Genomic DNA, 16,022 nt, shown 5'->3' with positions numbered 1-16,022 from the left:
GAGAAATGTATATGAAGGAATCATTGATTGAGCCTCAGGTTTGTAGGATGTTATGGTTTATGAGCACATAAATTGATTTATAGTTGCCATTTGTTTTTGAAACTCATTTTGGAACATAACAAAGAAAGAAAAAAAATTGCAACTCCCTTAATCCTGAAATTTGTCACTCCTCTCCACCCTATTTTTAATAATTATGTAATGTGCGTACTGAAAATCAGCCACGAATCAGCCCCCCGTTTTACCAAAATAAATTCATTAATAAATAAAATAAATTTTTTAATATAATAAATTGTTAAAAAACTTTTAATTAAGGTGAATGTATGCTACTATGGAATAAAAAACTTTTAATTCAGTTTATAGTGTATGCTGCATAGATTTAATACTTGTCTAAAAGTTAGTTCGGTGTGTTTTATTTTCACATTTAAAAACTTATGCAGCAAAGGCCATATGATGTATTCTTGAGCTTTCGAGGCAAAGAAACTCGCTCAAAGTTCATCTCACATCTTTATGCATCTCTTGAAAATGCTGGTATCTATGTTTTCAAGGATGAAGACGGGCTAGCAAGAGGGGAAAATCTCTCAATCTCGCTTCTGAAAGCAATTGGAGAGTCTAAAACTTCTATCATTATTTTGTCACCAAATTATGCATTTTCAAGATGGTGTTTGCAAGAGTTGGAAGACATCATGATATGTTGTAGAAACAAAACTCAAAAGGTGCTGCCAGTATTCTACCATATAGATCCCTCAGAAGTGCGAAATCAAACTGGTAAGTTTGGACAAGCTTTTGATAACCTTATGAAAAGATATCCGGATAAAATAAAAGGCAAGGAGCAGAGTTGGAGGAAAGCACTCCGTGAAGTCGGGTGCATTGCAGGGTTTGTCATCCGAAAATCCAGGTAAATTAATTAATATAGCACATAAATTGATTTATAGTTGCCATTTGTTTTTGAAACTCTTTTTGGAACATAACAAAAAGAAAAACAATTGCAAATCCCTTAATCCTGAAATTTCACTCCTCTCCACCCTATTTTTAATAATTATGTAATGTGCGTACTGAAAATCAGCCACGAATCAGCCCCCCGTTTTACCAAAATAAATTCATTAATAAATAAAATAAATTTTTTAATATAATAAATTGTTAAAAAACTTTTAATTAAGGTGAATGTATGCTACTATGGAATAAAAAACTTTTAATTCAGTTTATAGTGTATGCTGCATAGATTTAATACTTGTCTAAAAGTTAGTTCGGTGTGTTTTATTTTCACATTTAAAAACTTATGCAGCAAAGGCCATATGATGTATTCTTGAGCTTTCGAGGCAAAGAAACTCGCTCAAAGTTCATCTCACATCTTTATGCATCTCTTGAAAATGCTGGTATCTATGTTTTCAAGGATGAAGACGGGCTAGCAAGAGGGGAAAATCTCTCAATCTCGCTTCTGAAAGCAATTGGAGAGTCTAAAACTTCTATCATTATTTTGTCACCAAATTATGCATTTTCAAGATGGTGTTTGCAAGAGTTGGAAGACATCATGATATGTTGTAGAAACAAAACTCAAAAGGTGCTGCCAGTATTCTACCATATAGATCCCTCAGAAGTGCGAAATCAAACTGGTAAGTTTGGACAAGCTTTTGATAACCTTATGAAAAGATATCCGGATAAAATAAAAGGCAAGGAGCAGAGTTGGAGGAAAGCACTCCGTGAAGTCGGGTGTATTGCGGGGTTTGTCATCCGAAAATCCAGGTAAATTAATTAATATCCTTCACATTTTGGAGAAATCTCTATTCAACAGGTGTTTAAATATGTAAAGTTTTTTTTAGCAAGTTTGTATAAATTCTAAATTTTGGAATTGCATACTAAAATTCTTTTTCTTTAACTTCTTCCAATATAAATGCCTATGAAATTCTTATTGATATAATTCAACTTAATTTTGTCCAACTTGCATGTCTTTATTTACTTTAAGCAACATTATACTTACAATGAAACTAAAACAACTTGAGAAAGTTGTAAATCTTCTCCTACTGTCTGTATAATCTCTAGTACCTATGGTGCAGGAATGAAAGTGAGGATATTAAGAACATTGTTGAACATATTACTCATATGCTGGACATGAAGGAACTGTTTGTTGCAAATCATCCGGTAGGAGTTGAATCTCGTGTTGAAGAGGTGATTGAAATGTTAAAAGACCAGCAGCAAGAAAATCCTCTACTACTTGGTATATGGGGCATGGGAGGGAGTGGTAAAACAACCATTAGCAAAGCGATTTATAATAAACTTTTCCGCGAGTTTGAAGGTCGGTGCTTCCTCCTAAATATAAGAGAAGTTTGGGATCAAGATAATGGAATTCTTTATTTACAACAGCAACTTCTTTCTTCTATTTTTAGGACAACGAAAATAAAGGTAGAAAACATTGAATCTGGAAAGTCAATATTGGAAAAAAGACTTGGCCAGAAAAAGATTCTTCTTGTACTTGATGATGTGGACAAATTGGAGCAGCTAAATTCTTTAGCTGCAAGCCGTGAATGGTTCTGTCCCGGTAGCATAATAATCATCACAACAAGAGACGAGCATCTTCTACGTTGTCTTAGAATTGACAAGTTATATAGTATGAAAGAGTTAAATGACAAAGAATCCATTGAACTTTTTAGCTGGCATGCATTCAAAGAACCGTGTCCAAAAGAAGAGTTTGCTTCACTTGCTAATGAAGTTGTTTCATATTGTGAGAGATTGCCACTGGCTCTTGAGGTAATTGGGTCACATCTGTTTAATAGGAAAGTATATGAATGGAGGAGTGTTTTGAATAAACTCAAAACTATTCCAAACAATGATGTACAGAAGAAGCTTAAAATAAGTTTTGATGGTCTAATTCTCAAGGCCTATCATCCATCATCAGAGGGCTTCCACTGGTTCAGAATGTTGGGCTGGAGTGTGGCTCACAACTTCAAATAGCAGATGTAGCTTCTGATACTTTTAAGGTCACAAACTGCAATGAAATGATAGTAACATCAAGTGCATCAAATGTCTCAAAAAGGAGTACCTTATTATTAGCTGGTTGTTGCAGCAAACATGACATTATTGAAGCTGAAATTTCCTTGAATTTAATTTTAATCCAAATGGGAATGAGTTGTGCTGTCACAGAGGTACTTAGAGAGAATATTTTTCAGGTTTGTCTCTATTGTCAACCTATTCACTTGATTCAAACTTTAACTGTATGAGATTTACACCTTATATTTACATTCCAATTCTAAAGTATGTTTTTTTTATTGTGCAGAAATTTAGTGCCAGAGTACCTCGAGATTGTTTGCTTCCTGGCAACAAGAATCCTGATTGGTTAGCATACAGTAGCGAAGATTCTTCTGTAACTTTCCATTTCCCTCAAGTGAATGGGCGTAAGTTAAAGACAGTGTTGTTGTGTATAGTCTATTCTTCTTCCCCAAACAATGTACCGTCAGAAGCCCATATTTTCAAAAATCTGTTTATCATAAATCACACAAAAACCACCCCTTATGTCTATGATGGAGATACACTGGCTTCACTTAAAGATGAGGAGTGGCAGAAGGTAACATCAATCCTTGAAGCCGGTGACAAAGTGCAGATTGTTGTTGTTGCGGGGTTAGGATTCACAGTGAAGAAGACAGTGGTTTATCTCGTATATGCAGATCAACAAGCTGAAGGTATTGTTTGTGCTGATGATATGGTAGCATATGCAAATTTCACTGTTCATGGTGGAGATAACAATGTAAGTGCTAATTGTCTAAGTATCTATGAACATTATTTTAAAGTATACAATTTATTTCGTCCATGTTATGTTGCAGGCTAAATTTGATAGAGTTTTTAAAGCAAAATTGCACTTTAAGGACCTGGTTATATTTGCATTTTTATTTGACTCCTATATTTTATGTTACTACTACCTTTAAGTTTATCTTGGGAGTGCTGCTACTATTTTGAACTTCAAATTAACTGCTGCTGAAATTATCAACTTGTAGAAAGTCTTTTCTGCTGTCATTAAAAATGTAAAAGTACATTTATTCATTTTGCCACCTTATATAGTATGCTCACACTCGCCTATGCTATAAAGAAGTATGTAATTGTTGAAACTTCATATTCAATTACACATTAGTTCTCTCCTCTTTTACTTTCTCTATGTTTTTGTACTTATTTTGTTCATTTCGTCTGCTGATTCTGTGTAAAACTAATGCTCATATCTTATTTTCAGAAAAATTTGAACTCGCTTGGAAAACGAAAATTCCAGAGAGTATGATCATCAAATAGTCAAATAAGCACAACCCACATTAAGTCTTTTCTGAATTAGATTCATGAAGGCCAAGACACAAGTAACGAGCTCCATCTGGATAGAGAAGGTGATAAGATACCTGAAATCATCATTATCGTTCTCATTTTAAACTACAGCTTGTTTATTTACTTGTTGTTAGATTCGTAGCGAAAATCCATGATACAAGAACCGTGCTGTATGCGCAGCAGGGCTATGAGGCAAGGAGAACCCAGGCTCGGCTAGGGGCTTGCCTAACTGGGAAGTAAAGCAGCATAGGAAGGCCATCATACCTTGAAAATTAGATCTTAACTTGTTACAATTTTGCTCTGTTGCAGTTGAAGCAATTCAATTTGTCCAACAACTTGAACTACAACAACCAAAATGATAACAATTATGCTTATATCATAAAATAGAACGTAACAAACTTACATCCATGACACTTACTTTTTTATCTGTGCCGGAAACAGGAATCTTATTACTGATTGCAGGTGTAGCATCAACAGCAGGGACACTGAAACTCTTATCTCTCATATCATCAACATTAGAAGCATCTTCTTTCTTACCAACAACCATGCTATTCACAATGACATCTTCTTGGCATTCATCAATGTTTTGGTCGATCAACTCATCATGAATGAGGTAAACTGCAGTGTTCTTCGCAATGATTCCATCCCCCAAAACAACAACCACCTGAACTTTGTCACCAGCTTCAAGATTTGATATAACACTCTGCCAATCTTCATCTCTAAGTGAAAGCAAGGTGTCTCCCTCATATAGATAAGGAGTGATCTTTGTGTGATTAATGATCGACAGATTTTTAAGAATTAGGCCTTCATATGTCATGATATCTGGGGAGGAATAAACAATGCACAATGTCACTGCCTTCAAATTATGCCCTTTCACTTTAGGGACTTCGAAAATCACAGAAGGACCTTCACCATTGAAACTTAACCAATCAGTATTGTTGTCACCAGGGAGCAAACATTCTCCCACATCACTGGTACTGGCAGCCAGTTTCTGTATGATTAATGATTCACAATAACATATGCTTGGTTAAGAATACAAATTTCAGTTGTTCAAGTAATAAGTGTATAAGATATGGCAGAGTATATTTTAATGATTTGCAAAGTTAAGTGTTAATTTCTCTTTGCAGTTGATTATATAAACAATTCATTGGTTAGTTTTCTGCAAATAATATTTGTGCCTAAGTCTTTTGTTTGCTCTTGTTTTCTCTCTTTCTAAATACTCTCTAGATTAATTCCAGTTTTACTAACCTGATTCCAAGAGTTAGTTTAAGAGTTGAGAAATGCCTTATAAATATCTTGTAATACTACTTTTGCTAAAATTCTTTTTAAAAATAGAAAGAATCTATCTATATATATAGTAAACGAAATAAATTAGAAGAAAATAAAATTTGATAGTTTGAAGACTGTTGACTATATCAAATCAAAATCAGATTCCTAATTTATTTTATGAATCTTTTCTGTAAATAGAACACCACTCCTATTCCATCATATTTAAAATCTGAGCAACGGGTACTAGTTAGTGGTGACTCCCATTCAGTTCAGATCACCACATTTCAACTCAATGGGTCAAACTACCTTAGGTGGTCTCAATCAGTTCAGATGTATATCCGTGGAAGAGGGAAGATTGGATATCTCACCGGTGAGCGAAACCAGCCTAACATCACTGACCCACAATATAATGTGTGGGATACCGAAAATTCTATGGTGATGACATGGCTGGTGAACTCAATGGAGGAGGATATCCGTAGTAACTACATGTACTATACCACTGCCAAAGAATTGTGGGATAGTGTCAAGGAGATGTACTCTGATCTTGGGAATAAATCCCAGATTTATGAACTTACTCTAAAAGCTAGAGAAATTCAACAAGGGAGTGACAATGTCACCAAATATTTCCACACATTAAAGTGGGTGTGGCAGGATCTTGACCACTTCAATAACTACAAGTGGAATTCAGCCGTTGATGCCAAACACCACCAACAAATGGTGGAAGAAGGGAGGATTTTCCAATTTCTTGCAGGCCTCAACGTGGAGCTAGATGAAGTTCGTGGCAGAATTATTGGAAGAGCAATCCTACCCTCAATTGGAGAAGTATTTGCTGAAGTTAGAAAAGAGGAAACTCGTAGAGCTGTGATGATAGGGAAAGGCTCAATTGGAGAAGTATTTGTTGAAGTTAGAAGAGAGGAAACTCGTAGAGCTATGATGATAGGGAAAGGCAAGGCTGAACAGACTTCTTTGGAGTCAAATGCACTCTTAGTGACACCTGCTGCACTTAAAAGTTCATCAAATCAGAAGCACCCTTCCAATCTTTGGTGTGACCACTGCAATAAACCCCGTCACACGCAAGAAACTTGATGGAAAAATTCATGGAAAACTAGCACATCTTAAAGGCAGCAAACCTGATCCCAAAATACACTCTATCCCAACTGCTCATGAGGCTGAAAAATCATTGAGTAAGGAACAGGTTGAGCAGCTCATAAGGCTGTTAAATTCCAGTTCTGTGTCTAGTACTCCTGGTGGTTCTTTGGCTCAAACAGGTAATTTTAGTATTCCTATGTCCCTTAACTGCACCTCAAACTTGAATGCACCATGGATTGTTGATTCAGGTGCATCTGACCATATGACCAGCCTCTCTCCTTTATTTAAAACTTTTTCTCCTTGCTTTGAAAATGAGAAAATTAGAGTTGCTGATGGTAGTTTTTCATCTATTGCTGGAAAAGGTACATTTAAACTGTCCAAAAATATTGACCTAAGAAATGTCCTACATGTACCAAAGCTTTCTTGTAATCTTCTCTCTATTAGTAAAATCTGCAAGGATTCCAATTATGCTGTGACATTCTTTGACACTCATGGTATTTTTCAGGACCGGACCTCGGGAAAGATGATTAGCAGTGCTAAGATGATGGATGGACTTTATCATTTTAAGGATATTTCGAAGGATAAAATAGCTCAAGGATTTAGTGGTATAAGTTCTATGCCTATAAAGGACCAAATAATGCTCTGGCACAATAGACTAGGACACCCTAGTTTTCCATATCTCAAATATTTATTTCCAAGTTTGTTTAAGAATATTGATTCTTCTTTGCTTAAATGTGAAAGTTGTATTCGTTCAAAAAGTCATAGAGCTCCTTATTACTCTCAACCTTATCATGCATCTAAACCTTTCCACTTGATTCATAGTGATGTATGGGTCCATCGAAAATAACAACTCAATTTGAAAAAAAATGGTTTGTAACTTTTATCGATGACCACACACGACTATGTTGGATCTATCTCATGCATGAAAAATCAGAGGTTTCAAAAATTTTTCAGTATTTTTCAACAATGGTAGAAACACAATTTGACACAAAAATTTCAATATTAAGAAGTGATAATAGCACTGAATACTTTAATAAAAATCTTGGTGAATTTCTTCAAAAGAAGGGTATTCAACATCAATCTACATGCCCCAATACACCCCAACAAAATGGCATTACTGAAAGGAAGAATAAACATCTTCTTGAAGTAGCACGTGCCATTATGTTTGAGGGTAATGTTCCAAAGTATTTATGGGGAGATGCTGTCCTAACAGCAGCCTATCTCATAAATCGAATGCCCACACGTGTGTTAAATTACTGCACACCGTTGGATACTTTTAAAAGAATTTTTCAGCATGTAGATTGCATTCTGACTTACCTTTAAAAGTATTTGGTTGCACTGTATTTTTACATACACCTTCATATCGAAGTAAACTTGATCCAAGGGCAGAAAAATGTATTTTTATTGGCTATTTCCCAAGTCAAAAGGGTTATAAATGTTTCAATCCACACACCAAAAAATTTCACGTAAGCATGGATGTTACTTTTTTGGAACATGAAACCTTTTTTCAGAAAAATTCTCTTCAGGGGGAGAGTCTAAGGGAAGAAAATTTTGTGCATGAACTTTTACCCACTCCTATCTTACATATTAAGGATACAACTTTCACTAATCAAGTAAATTCTAAAACAATTGCAAAACAAGATGTGGAAACCAATTCTAAAATTGTGCCAGAATTAGTTAGAATCCAAACAGAAAAAGAAATACCACAATCAGAAAAGGAGCTTCGGTGTTATGTTCGAAAATATCCCAAAAAGATTAGAGACCAGCCCATCATCTCTGTACCAACCCAATCTGAAAATTCGAAAGACGGCCCAACTGTAGTACTTCAGGAACTTCCAGGTAAATCTGAAATTGTCACTTCTAATAATAACTTGCCCATAGCCCTTAGGAAAGAAACCAAAACATGCACCAAAAAGGTACTCAAAACCAGCACCAACCATCCTATTTCCAATTGTGTCTCTTACCAAAATCTCTCTCAAAAATATCGAGCTTTTACTTCTAAAATTACAAATCTGTTTGAGCCTAAGAACATAGAGGAAGCACTAGATGATCCCAACTGGAAATTAGCAGTGATGAAAGAGTGGCATGCATTCAAGAAGAATGAAACTTGAGAGATTGTAGATCTGCCACAGAATACAAAATTGGTTGGCTGCAGGTGGATTTTTACCATCAAGTGCAATGCTGATGGAAGCATAGAGAGGTATAAGGCTAGGTTAGTAGTTAGGGGATATACACAAACCTATGGAGTAGATTATCGAGAGACTTTTGCTCCAGTTTCCAAACTCAGCTCTGTGCGAATTCTCTTATCTCTTGCTGTGAATTACAATTGGCTTTTACATCAATTGGATATAAAAAAATGCTTTCCTGAATGGGGAGTTAGAGGAAAAGGTGTTCATGAAACTCCCACCTAGATTTGAGGTTGAACTAGGGAGGAACAAAGTGTGCAAACTAAAGAAATCTCTCTATGGATTGAAACAATCCCCAAGAGCTTGGTTTGAACGACTTGGAATGGTGGTGAAGGGATTTAGTTATACTCAAAGCCAAGTTGACCATACCCTTTTCTATAACATTCTGCAGCTAATAAAACTGCCATCTTAATTGTATATGTGGATGACATTATTTTTAGAGGTGATAATTCTTTGAAGCTAAAAGACTTGAAGGAAAAGCTTGCCAAAGCATTTGAAATCGAAGAACTTGACTCATTAAAATACTTCTTTGGAATTGAATTTGCAAGGTCTAAGGAAGGCATTTTTATGAATCAACGAAAGTACATCCTAGATCTTTTAAAAGAGATGGGATTACTTGGTGGTAAAGCTGCTGAAACACCTATAGAGCCTAACTTAAAATTGAAGCCAGCTGAACCAGAAAATGTGATAGACAAAGAGAGATATCAGCGGTTGGTAGGGAGGCTAATCTATTTATCCCATACACGCCCGGATATAGCCGTTGCTGTGAGCATGGTAAGCCAGTTTATGCATTCACCTGGTCAAGAACACTTGGATGCTGTCTTTAGAATTTTAAGGTACTTGAAGGGGTCGCCTGGGAAAGGGTTACTCTACAAAAAGCATGGACATCTTCAAGTAGAAGCTTATACAGATGCGGATTGGGCTGGAAATGTCATGGATAGAGGGTCAACATCTGGGTATTGTACTTTTGTTGGCGGAAACCTGGTTAATTGGAGGAGTAAAAAGCAGAGTGTTGTGGCATGAAGTAGTGCACAAGCTGAGTTTAGAGCAGTGGCTCATGGAATATGTGAAGCACTATGGGTAGAGAAAATCCTACAAGAACTAAAGGTTCCCATTTCTCCACCAATAAGGTTGTATCGTGACAACAAATTTGCAATTTCTATTGCCCATAATCCAGTTTTGCATGATAGAACTAAACATGTTGAAGTTGACAAGCATTTTATAAAGGAAAAGATTGAGAGAGGACAGATTTGTATCCCATATGTTCCGACCACGGAATAATTGGCAGATGTTCTAACTAAAGGATTACCCAAGAAAATCTTTGATAGCATAATAAGCAAGCTGTCAATGAAGGATATCTTCAAGCCAGCTTGAGGGGGAGTGTTGACTAGATCAAATCAAAATCAGATTCCTAATTTATTTCATGAATCTTTTCTGTAAATAGAATTAATTATAATATCCTTTCCGATTTTAGTTTAGCTTATTTTTAGGGATTTTATGATTAGAAATATTTTTTTATTTTAGGTTAGTATTTTTTTCTATTTTTTAGTTATTTTTATTTCTGTAATTCCTCTATAAAGAGATGATTTCCTGTACATTTGAATATACATAATATTCAGACACTTCAAGTAAGACAGATATCACAAACCTGTGAAATGCTTTCTTTTAGTATTTTTGTGACCGGACATTTCGTTCCCATTTGAATTAAAATGAAACTGATGGTAGCTTTTGATCTAGGCATGTCATCTTGACTGCGACAATCAACTAAGGCTGAGGTATCCATATTTGAAACATGTGATATCACAGGTGGTGCTTCCAGTTCCTTACAATTTTTTATATTTATGGCATCCAAGGTAAAATCTCCGGTTGTTTATATTTGTGAACCGCTTTCTAACCTGACACTCTGATTATTTGGGAGCTCTCCGATAATGGATGATGTACCATGGAAGCTATTATTTGGCATAGTTAAAGAAACAAGACATGAAACATTTGCATATGTTTGCATTTGGGGTGAGAGGTTATTTGTTGGGGGGGTCCATGACCAAATGATTGAAGGAAACACTTCACGGGACAATCCTTCAAAGCCACACAAAGAAACATATACAATGCTTTTCAATCTTATCAATGCATTTGGCACTTGTGTTATAGCAGTTTTATTGGCCATCAAAGTTGTCAAAGATTCCATCTGTTCTAAATCCTCTTCCAACTTGTTAATTTCTGGACATCCAGAAAGAATGAGAGTTTTCAGAGATTTCAACTTGTAGATGCTTCTTGGAAGTATACGAAGGTTTGTGCAACCTTTCAGATTGACTAGAAGAATTTTTTTAAGATCTCCAATGGTATGGGAAACCAAAGATAGCCTTGAACAATATTTGAGTATTAACTTTTTAAGATTAGGAATGTTTGAAAAATCAGGAGTCTCTATCAAATATTGAGAATGACTCAGATTGAGAATTTCCAACTTCATTAGCATCTGCAAAAATTTCAATAAAAAATAAATAAATAAATGAAGAAGCTACCTGCTCTATACTATACTGGTGGCTGATTTTGGTGGCTGATTTTAAAATACACCTAGCCTAATTGTTTATTAATCGGACCTGCCTCTTCTTCCATACTAGCTGGAGATTGCTATATTTGAGGTGAATGGCAACTAAATTTCCTTGATGAAAACCTGTAGTTGTATATTCTGAAGAACATCCATGCCAGGACAACCATGGAAGATCGGTTGAGAGGTATTTAAAGTCGCCATCAAGTTGTACACCACCAAGTTGAAGCAATCTTAGTCTCTTCATCTTCCTAAAAGCATTGGTCTTCAAATGAATTGGTTTCATCCTTGACAACTTCAAAGCAAGTCCCTGAATAGCTTTTGTTCCCTTTAAAATAAAATAAACAGAAAAACAAAATGCCATGGTTAGATAATTATTTGTAGCCTCTAGTGAGTTTAAATGATATTTGAAACCCAATTTCTTATTAGGATCCAAGAAACAATATATAACTCAAAAATCAAATAAAAATCCATGAGATTCATACCATGTCTTTTGATAAGACATCAAGCACTTCTTCTGGATTCCACAATCTACTGCGTTCTTCGGGTAAAGGTAGATTCTCACGAATGATTTCTCTTCCCATATCTCGCAACAAATAATGCATTCTAAGTTTGTTCTTAAGAGTCAATTGTTACAAGAGATCGTTCCCTGAGAACACTGATCCCAATTTCAGTAGAATATCCACAGCCATTCAATATATCAATTACTTCGTCTTTGTCCATTCCGATAAAGAAAAAAGCTATATCAAGGAATATTTCCCTATCTTCGTCATCGTTTAAACCATCAAAGCTTATTTTCAGCTTCTTTTGTATTTGCTCATTGGGAATGTTTTTGAGTTTCTCCAAAACACTTATCCACTCTTGTATTCCCCTTTTAAACAAATGTGATCCAAGAACCTCAAGTGCTAGCGGTAATCTCCCACAATAGGAGACCACTTTACTTGTAAACCCGACAAATTCTTCAATAGGAAATGGTTCCTTAAATGCATGCCAACTAAAAAGTTCAACAGATTCTCTGTCACTCAACTTTTCCAGCCTATATACCTTGTCAATTCCAAGCCAATTAAGAAGACGTTGATCTCTTGTTGTGATGATTATTACACTCCCTGGGCAGAACCATTTACGATTTGCAGCCAAAGCATTTAGTTGCTCCAATTTGTCTACGTCATCAAGTACAACAGGTATCTTCTTTTGGCCAATTCTTTCCTCTAATATCACTTTTCTAGATTCCACGTTTTGTATCTTTAGTATCGGGTTAATAGTCAAATTCGTCCTGACAGATCACTTATTCTTTAAATTAGTCTTTAAATAATTTTTTTAGTCATATTAGTCCTTGAAAGATAAAACGTAACTCAAATTAGTCCTGCCGTTAGTTAGATGACGATGTTAAGTGCCACGTGTTACCAGATGATTGGATGACGTATCAGGTCAGTGACACCTAGTACGTCACGTGTCATTTGACATATAAAAAAGTTATTTATAATCAAAATAGTCCTAAAAGTCCAAACGTAAGTCAATTTCATTCCTAAAATTTTAAAAATTAATCAAATTAGTCCTTATATATATTTTTTTATTTTTACATAATATTAAATTTAAAATATTTTATGATAGTACTAATTTTAATATTATTTTTAATTTATATTCAAAACACTCTTTATCTTTATGTATAATTTCAATTGATAAAAAATATTATTTTAATTTTATATTTAATTCTTTAAACTATGTTTAATTGCATTTTTTTTTCAAAATTATTAATTTATATTTGTATTATATCGCCTCACTATATCAAACACTATTTTTTCTTTTACTATATATTATTCTCTATATACATACATGTCATTGTCTCACCGTCACTATTATATTATCTTGTTCTCCTTTCTCATTTTTTTCTTCTCCTTTCACATTCTCTTCTTCCTATCGATATTAATTATTACCAAGTATCATCATCGCAACTTTTACTCTTGTCTATCACTTTAATTTATAACTATTTATTGTGTTAACTTTTATGAGTTGTTGAAGTTTTGCTAAAAGAATTAAGATATAAAGTATTTAAATTATTTTAAAATTATCAAAATTTTATGTCAGTAATCCTAAAAAACAATATCAAAATATATTATTTTCAACCAAAATAATAAAAAATAGTACATAATTGTAAATTTTTTAACTAATAATTATTAATTTAAGTCGCAATTTTATCAGAATGCACAAAATGAAAAATGAATATCACGTGCAACGAGAAATAAGCATATACCGCAACAGGGGTGTCGCGGTTTACGTGTGGGCGTAAAATGTGCATAAACCGCAAGAGGGGTGTAGCGGTTTATGCGTTAGTATACAATTTATATAAACATAAAACAAAGTGTGTGGTTAACAAAAAAACATACATTACATACACCTAATTCAATGGAAATAAACTAAGTATAAACACATATAGTACAAAAGTACATGGTAAATCCGACATACATAGGTATCATCAATGAGAACATAAAATAGTAAGCTACGGCTCCTGCCTGTCCTCATCCTCGTCGTCAGAGTCATGTCCAAATGCGCCCAGAAGATGCGACCCTGTACCACATCGAGCGGCCCGTCTCACTCTGGCGGGCCTCTGGCGCTGCTGTGCTGGAGGATCGACCAGCATGCCGACGCCATATGCAGATGCAGGCGTCCCTCCCATGCCCAACCAACTGTCATATGGACTGCCAGCAGGCTCATTCAGGTCTACATGTAGCTGGGACTGGAATCCATGAGGGTCAGACGTCTGCGGCTGGAATCCATGAGGGCCAAATGTCTACTGCGAGCAGGCTCATTCAGAAAATCCATGACTGCAGTAGCTACAGGGGACCTGCCAAGTTTTTCACGTTTCTGTTGGCCACCCGACACATGCAACGATATAGCCAGGCCAACGCTGCTGACCCCTAGCTATAACTGCCCATATCATCAAGCCTCACCACAAAGGGCAACCACCGTATATGAACCCGGTTTCCACTCTTGTCACCGAACAACTGAGTGAAAAGCAGCATCATAATATAAGACCGTGCATATATGCGTACGGTCTCCTCCGTAGTATCATCTGGCAGCACCCTGAACCTCTCATGAAACTAGGTGAAGTGGACTGTATACTGCTTCACCTTATTATGTGGTGGAAGCTCGCTAAATAGTTTCTCAAACCACTCCCACGTCGGTCTGCCTACTTCCATAAACTTCTCAAAATCAGTAAGGTACCCGGATACAGGTAAACCATCCACGGGCAGCCCCAACTGGTATGCTACATCCTGCAGCGTGATAGTGCACTATCCAAAGGGCATATGAAAGGTATGCGTCTCAGGACGCCACCTCTCAATGAAAGCACTGACTAAGGGCTCGTCCAACCAGAACCACCTGGTGTTGAGCCTCGCCAGGTGGTACAAACTGACCCTCTTCGAATATGGAGAGATCCTATCATGCAGAGGCATGTTCTGCTGCCTCCGGACACTATATATATGTAAGAACCGTAACTAATCAACTGATTAATTAAGTGATTATATTGCCCAGTTTAGACTCCAAAAAGTTAGAGAGAGAATTAGAGGATTTAAAGGTGATTTTTGGACTCAGTAGGTCTTTCTGAGTCAGAAAATGTGTTTTCTGCGAAAAATCGTGAAAAACCGCGAATCAGCAGTTGAACCGGTTTAAGTCTACCCGGTACTGCACGAGAAAAAGTAAAAATTGTCAAAAACCTTAGAAAAATATTAGAAGTTGAAAACCGGGCGTTAATTTTAAAATTTTGGCCCGAAATTGGACCAAACGGACTAAAAACGCTAACAGATTGGACCGGGGCCAAGTTGGGCCCAAGTCCAACATATATAAGGTTCATTTAATGAACTCTCATCTCATAAACACACACACACATCAGATTGAGAGGGGAGAAGAGGAAGAAGAAAATACTATTCACTCCCCACTTCAACTCGCGATAACTTGAGCTACGGACCTCCGATTGACGAGCTGTTTGCGGCCACGCAAAGCTCTCATTGAGCTCTACATTTCTATCTAAAGAAACCTGGTAAGAAATCCAATCTCTCCTACCAGTTTTGTGCCCTAGATTTTTGCATTTTTGAGGTCATAGTTTTGAGTAGATTTTGTGGTTTTGGTTGTCTAGGTGATCTCTAGTAGCGGGTAAATATTGGATTTTATCCCTAATCACGTTGGATAAGGTAAGGTTTCACTAAACCCTTGTGTTTAGTTGCTTTGTGTATCTTAGGTTTTGATGTTGGTATATATATGTGTTGTTAGTTTAAGGTTTGGTGTTTGTTGGAGTTGGTTGAGGTCTTGGATCAAGCTTGGTGGCTTCGTTTTGGTGTTTGGTGCGTTTGGGAATTCGCCAACGTATGGTTTCAGTTTTCTTTATGTAATATGTAATGCTCATGGACACTTAGGCTAGTTGACCCTAATATAGGATTGAATCTTGTTGGTGTATGAATGATTATATGTGAATTGATGTAATTGTTGGTTATATTTGGATTTTGTGGGTGATGGTGATTGTTGAGAAGTATTGGTATTAATGATGTATTATGATGTTGATTGATGTAGGTGAGTGTGTATGTTGATGTTGGTAATATGGATGTTGATTTTGTTGGCTATTGTCTGAAGATGTGAGTTTTATG

At 35.9% G+C, this 16,022-nt stretch overlaps 3 protein-coding genes across 3 annotated transcripts in view; 1 reads left to right on the top strand and 2 right to left on the bottom strand.

Annotated features, from left to right (window-relative positions):
- Positions 1-16,022, top strand: part of LOC107625684 (disease resistance protein RPP4-like) — a 36,421-nt gene that overhangs the window by 2,579 nt on the left and 17,820 nt on the right. The window contains 3 exon segments of the mRNA XM_016328380.2: positions 1-38; positions 438-895; positions 2,052-2,857. The exon segment at positions 1-38 is cut by the window's left edge and continues 1 nt beyond it. Coding sequence (XP_016183866.2) covers positions 1-38; positions 438-895; positions 2,052-2,857 — 1,302 coding nt within the window.
- Positions 4,233-5,478, bottom strand: LOC107625695. The gene has a single exon (XM_021116161.1). The coding sequence runs from the start codon at positions 5,111-5,113 to the stop codon at positions 4,673-4,675; it is 441 nt and encodes a 146-aa protein (XP_020971820.1). The 5' UTR covers positions 5,114-5,478; the 3' UTR covers positions 4,233-4,672.
- On the bottom strand, positions 10,465-11,369 carry LOC107627617 (disease resistance protein TAO1-like). The gene has a single exon (XM_021116158.1). It carries the CDS (start codon positions 11,311-11,313, stop codon positions 10,711-10,713), a length of 603 nt encoding a protein of 200 aa, XP_020971817.1. The 5' UTR covers positions 11,314-11,369; the 3' UTR covers positions 10,465-10,710.

The sequence above is a fragment of the Arachis ipaensis genome, chromosome B02 (assembly GCF_000816755.2).
Source record: "Arachis ipaensis cultivar K30076 chromosome B02, Araip1.1, whole genome shotgun sequence".
Lineage (NCBI taxonomy): Eukaryota > Viridiplantae > Streptophyta > Magnoliopsida > Fabales > Fabaceae > Arachis > Arachis ipaensis.
Note: the sequence above shows the minus strand (reverse complement) of the source record. Positions and strands in the feature narration are given on the sequence as shown.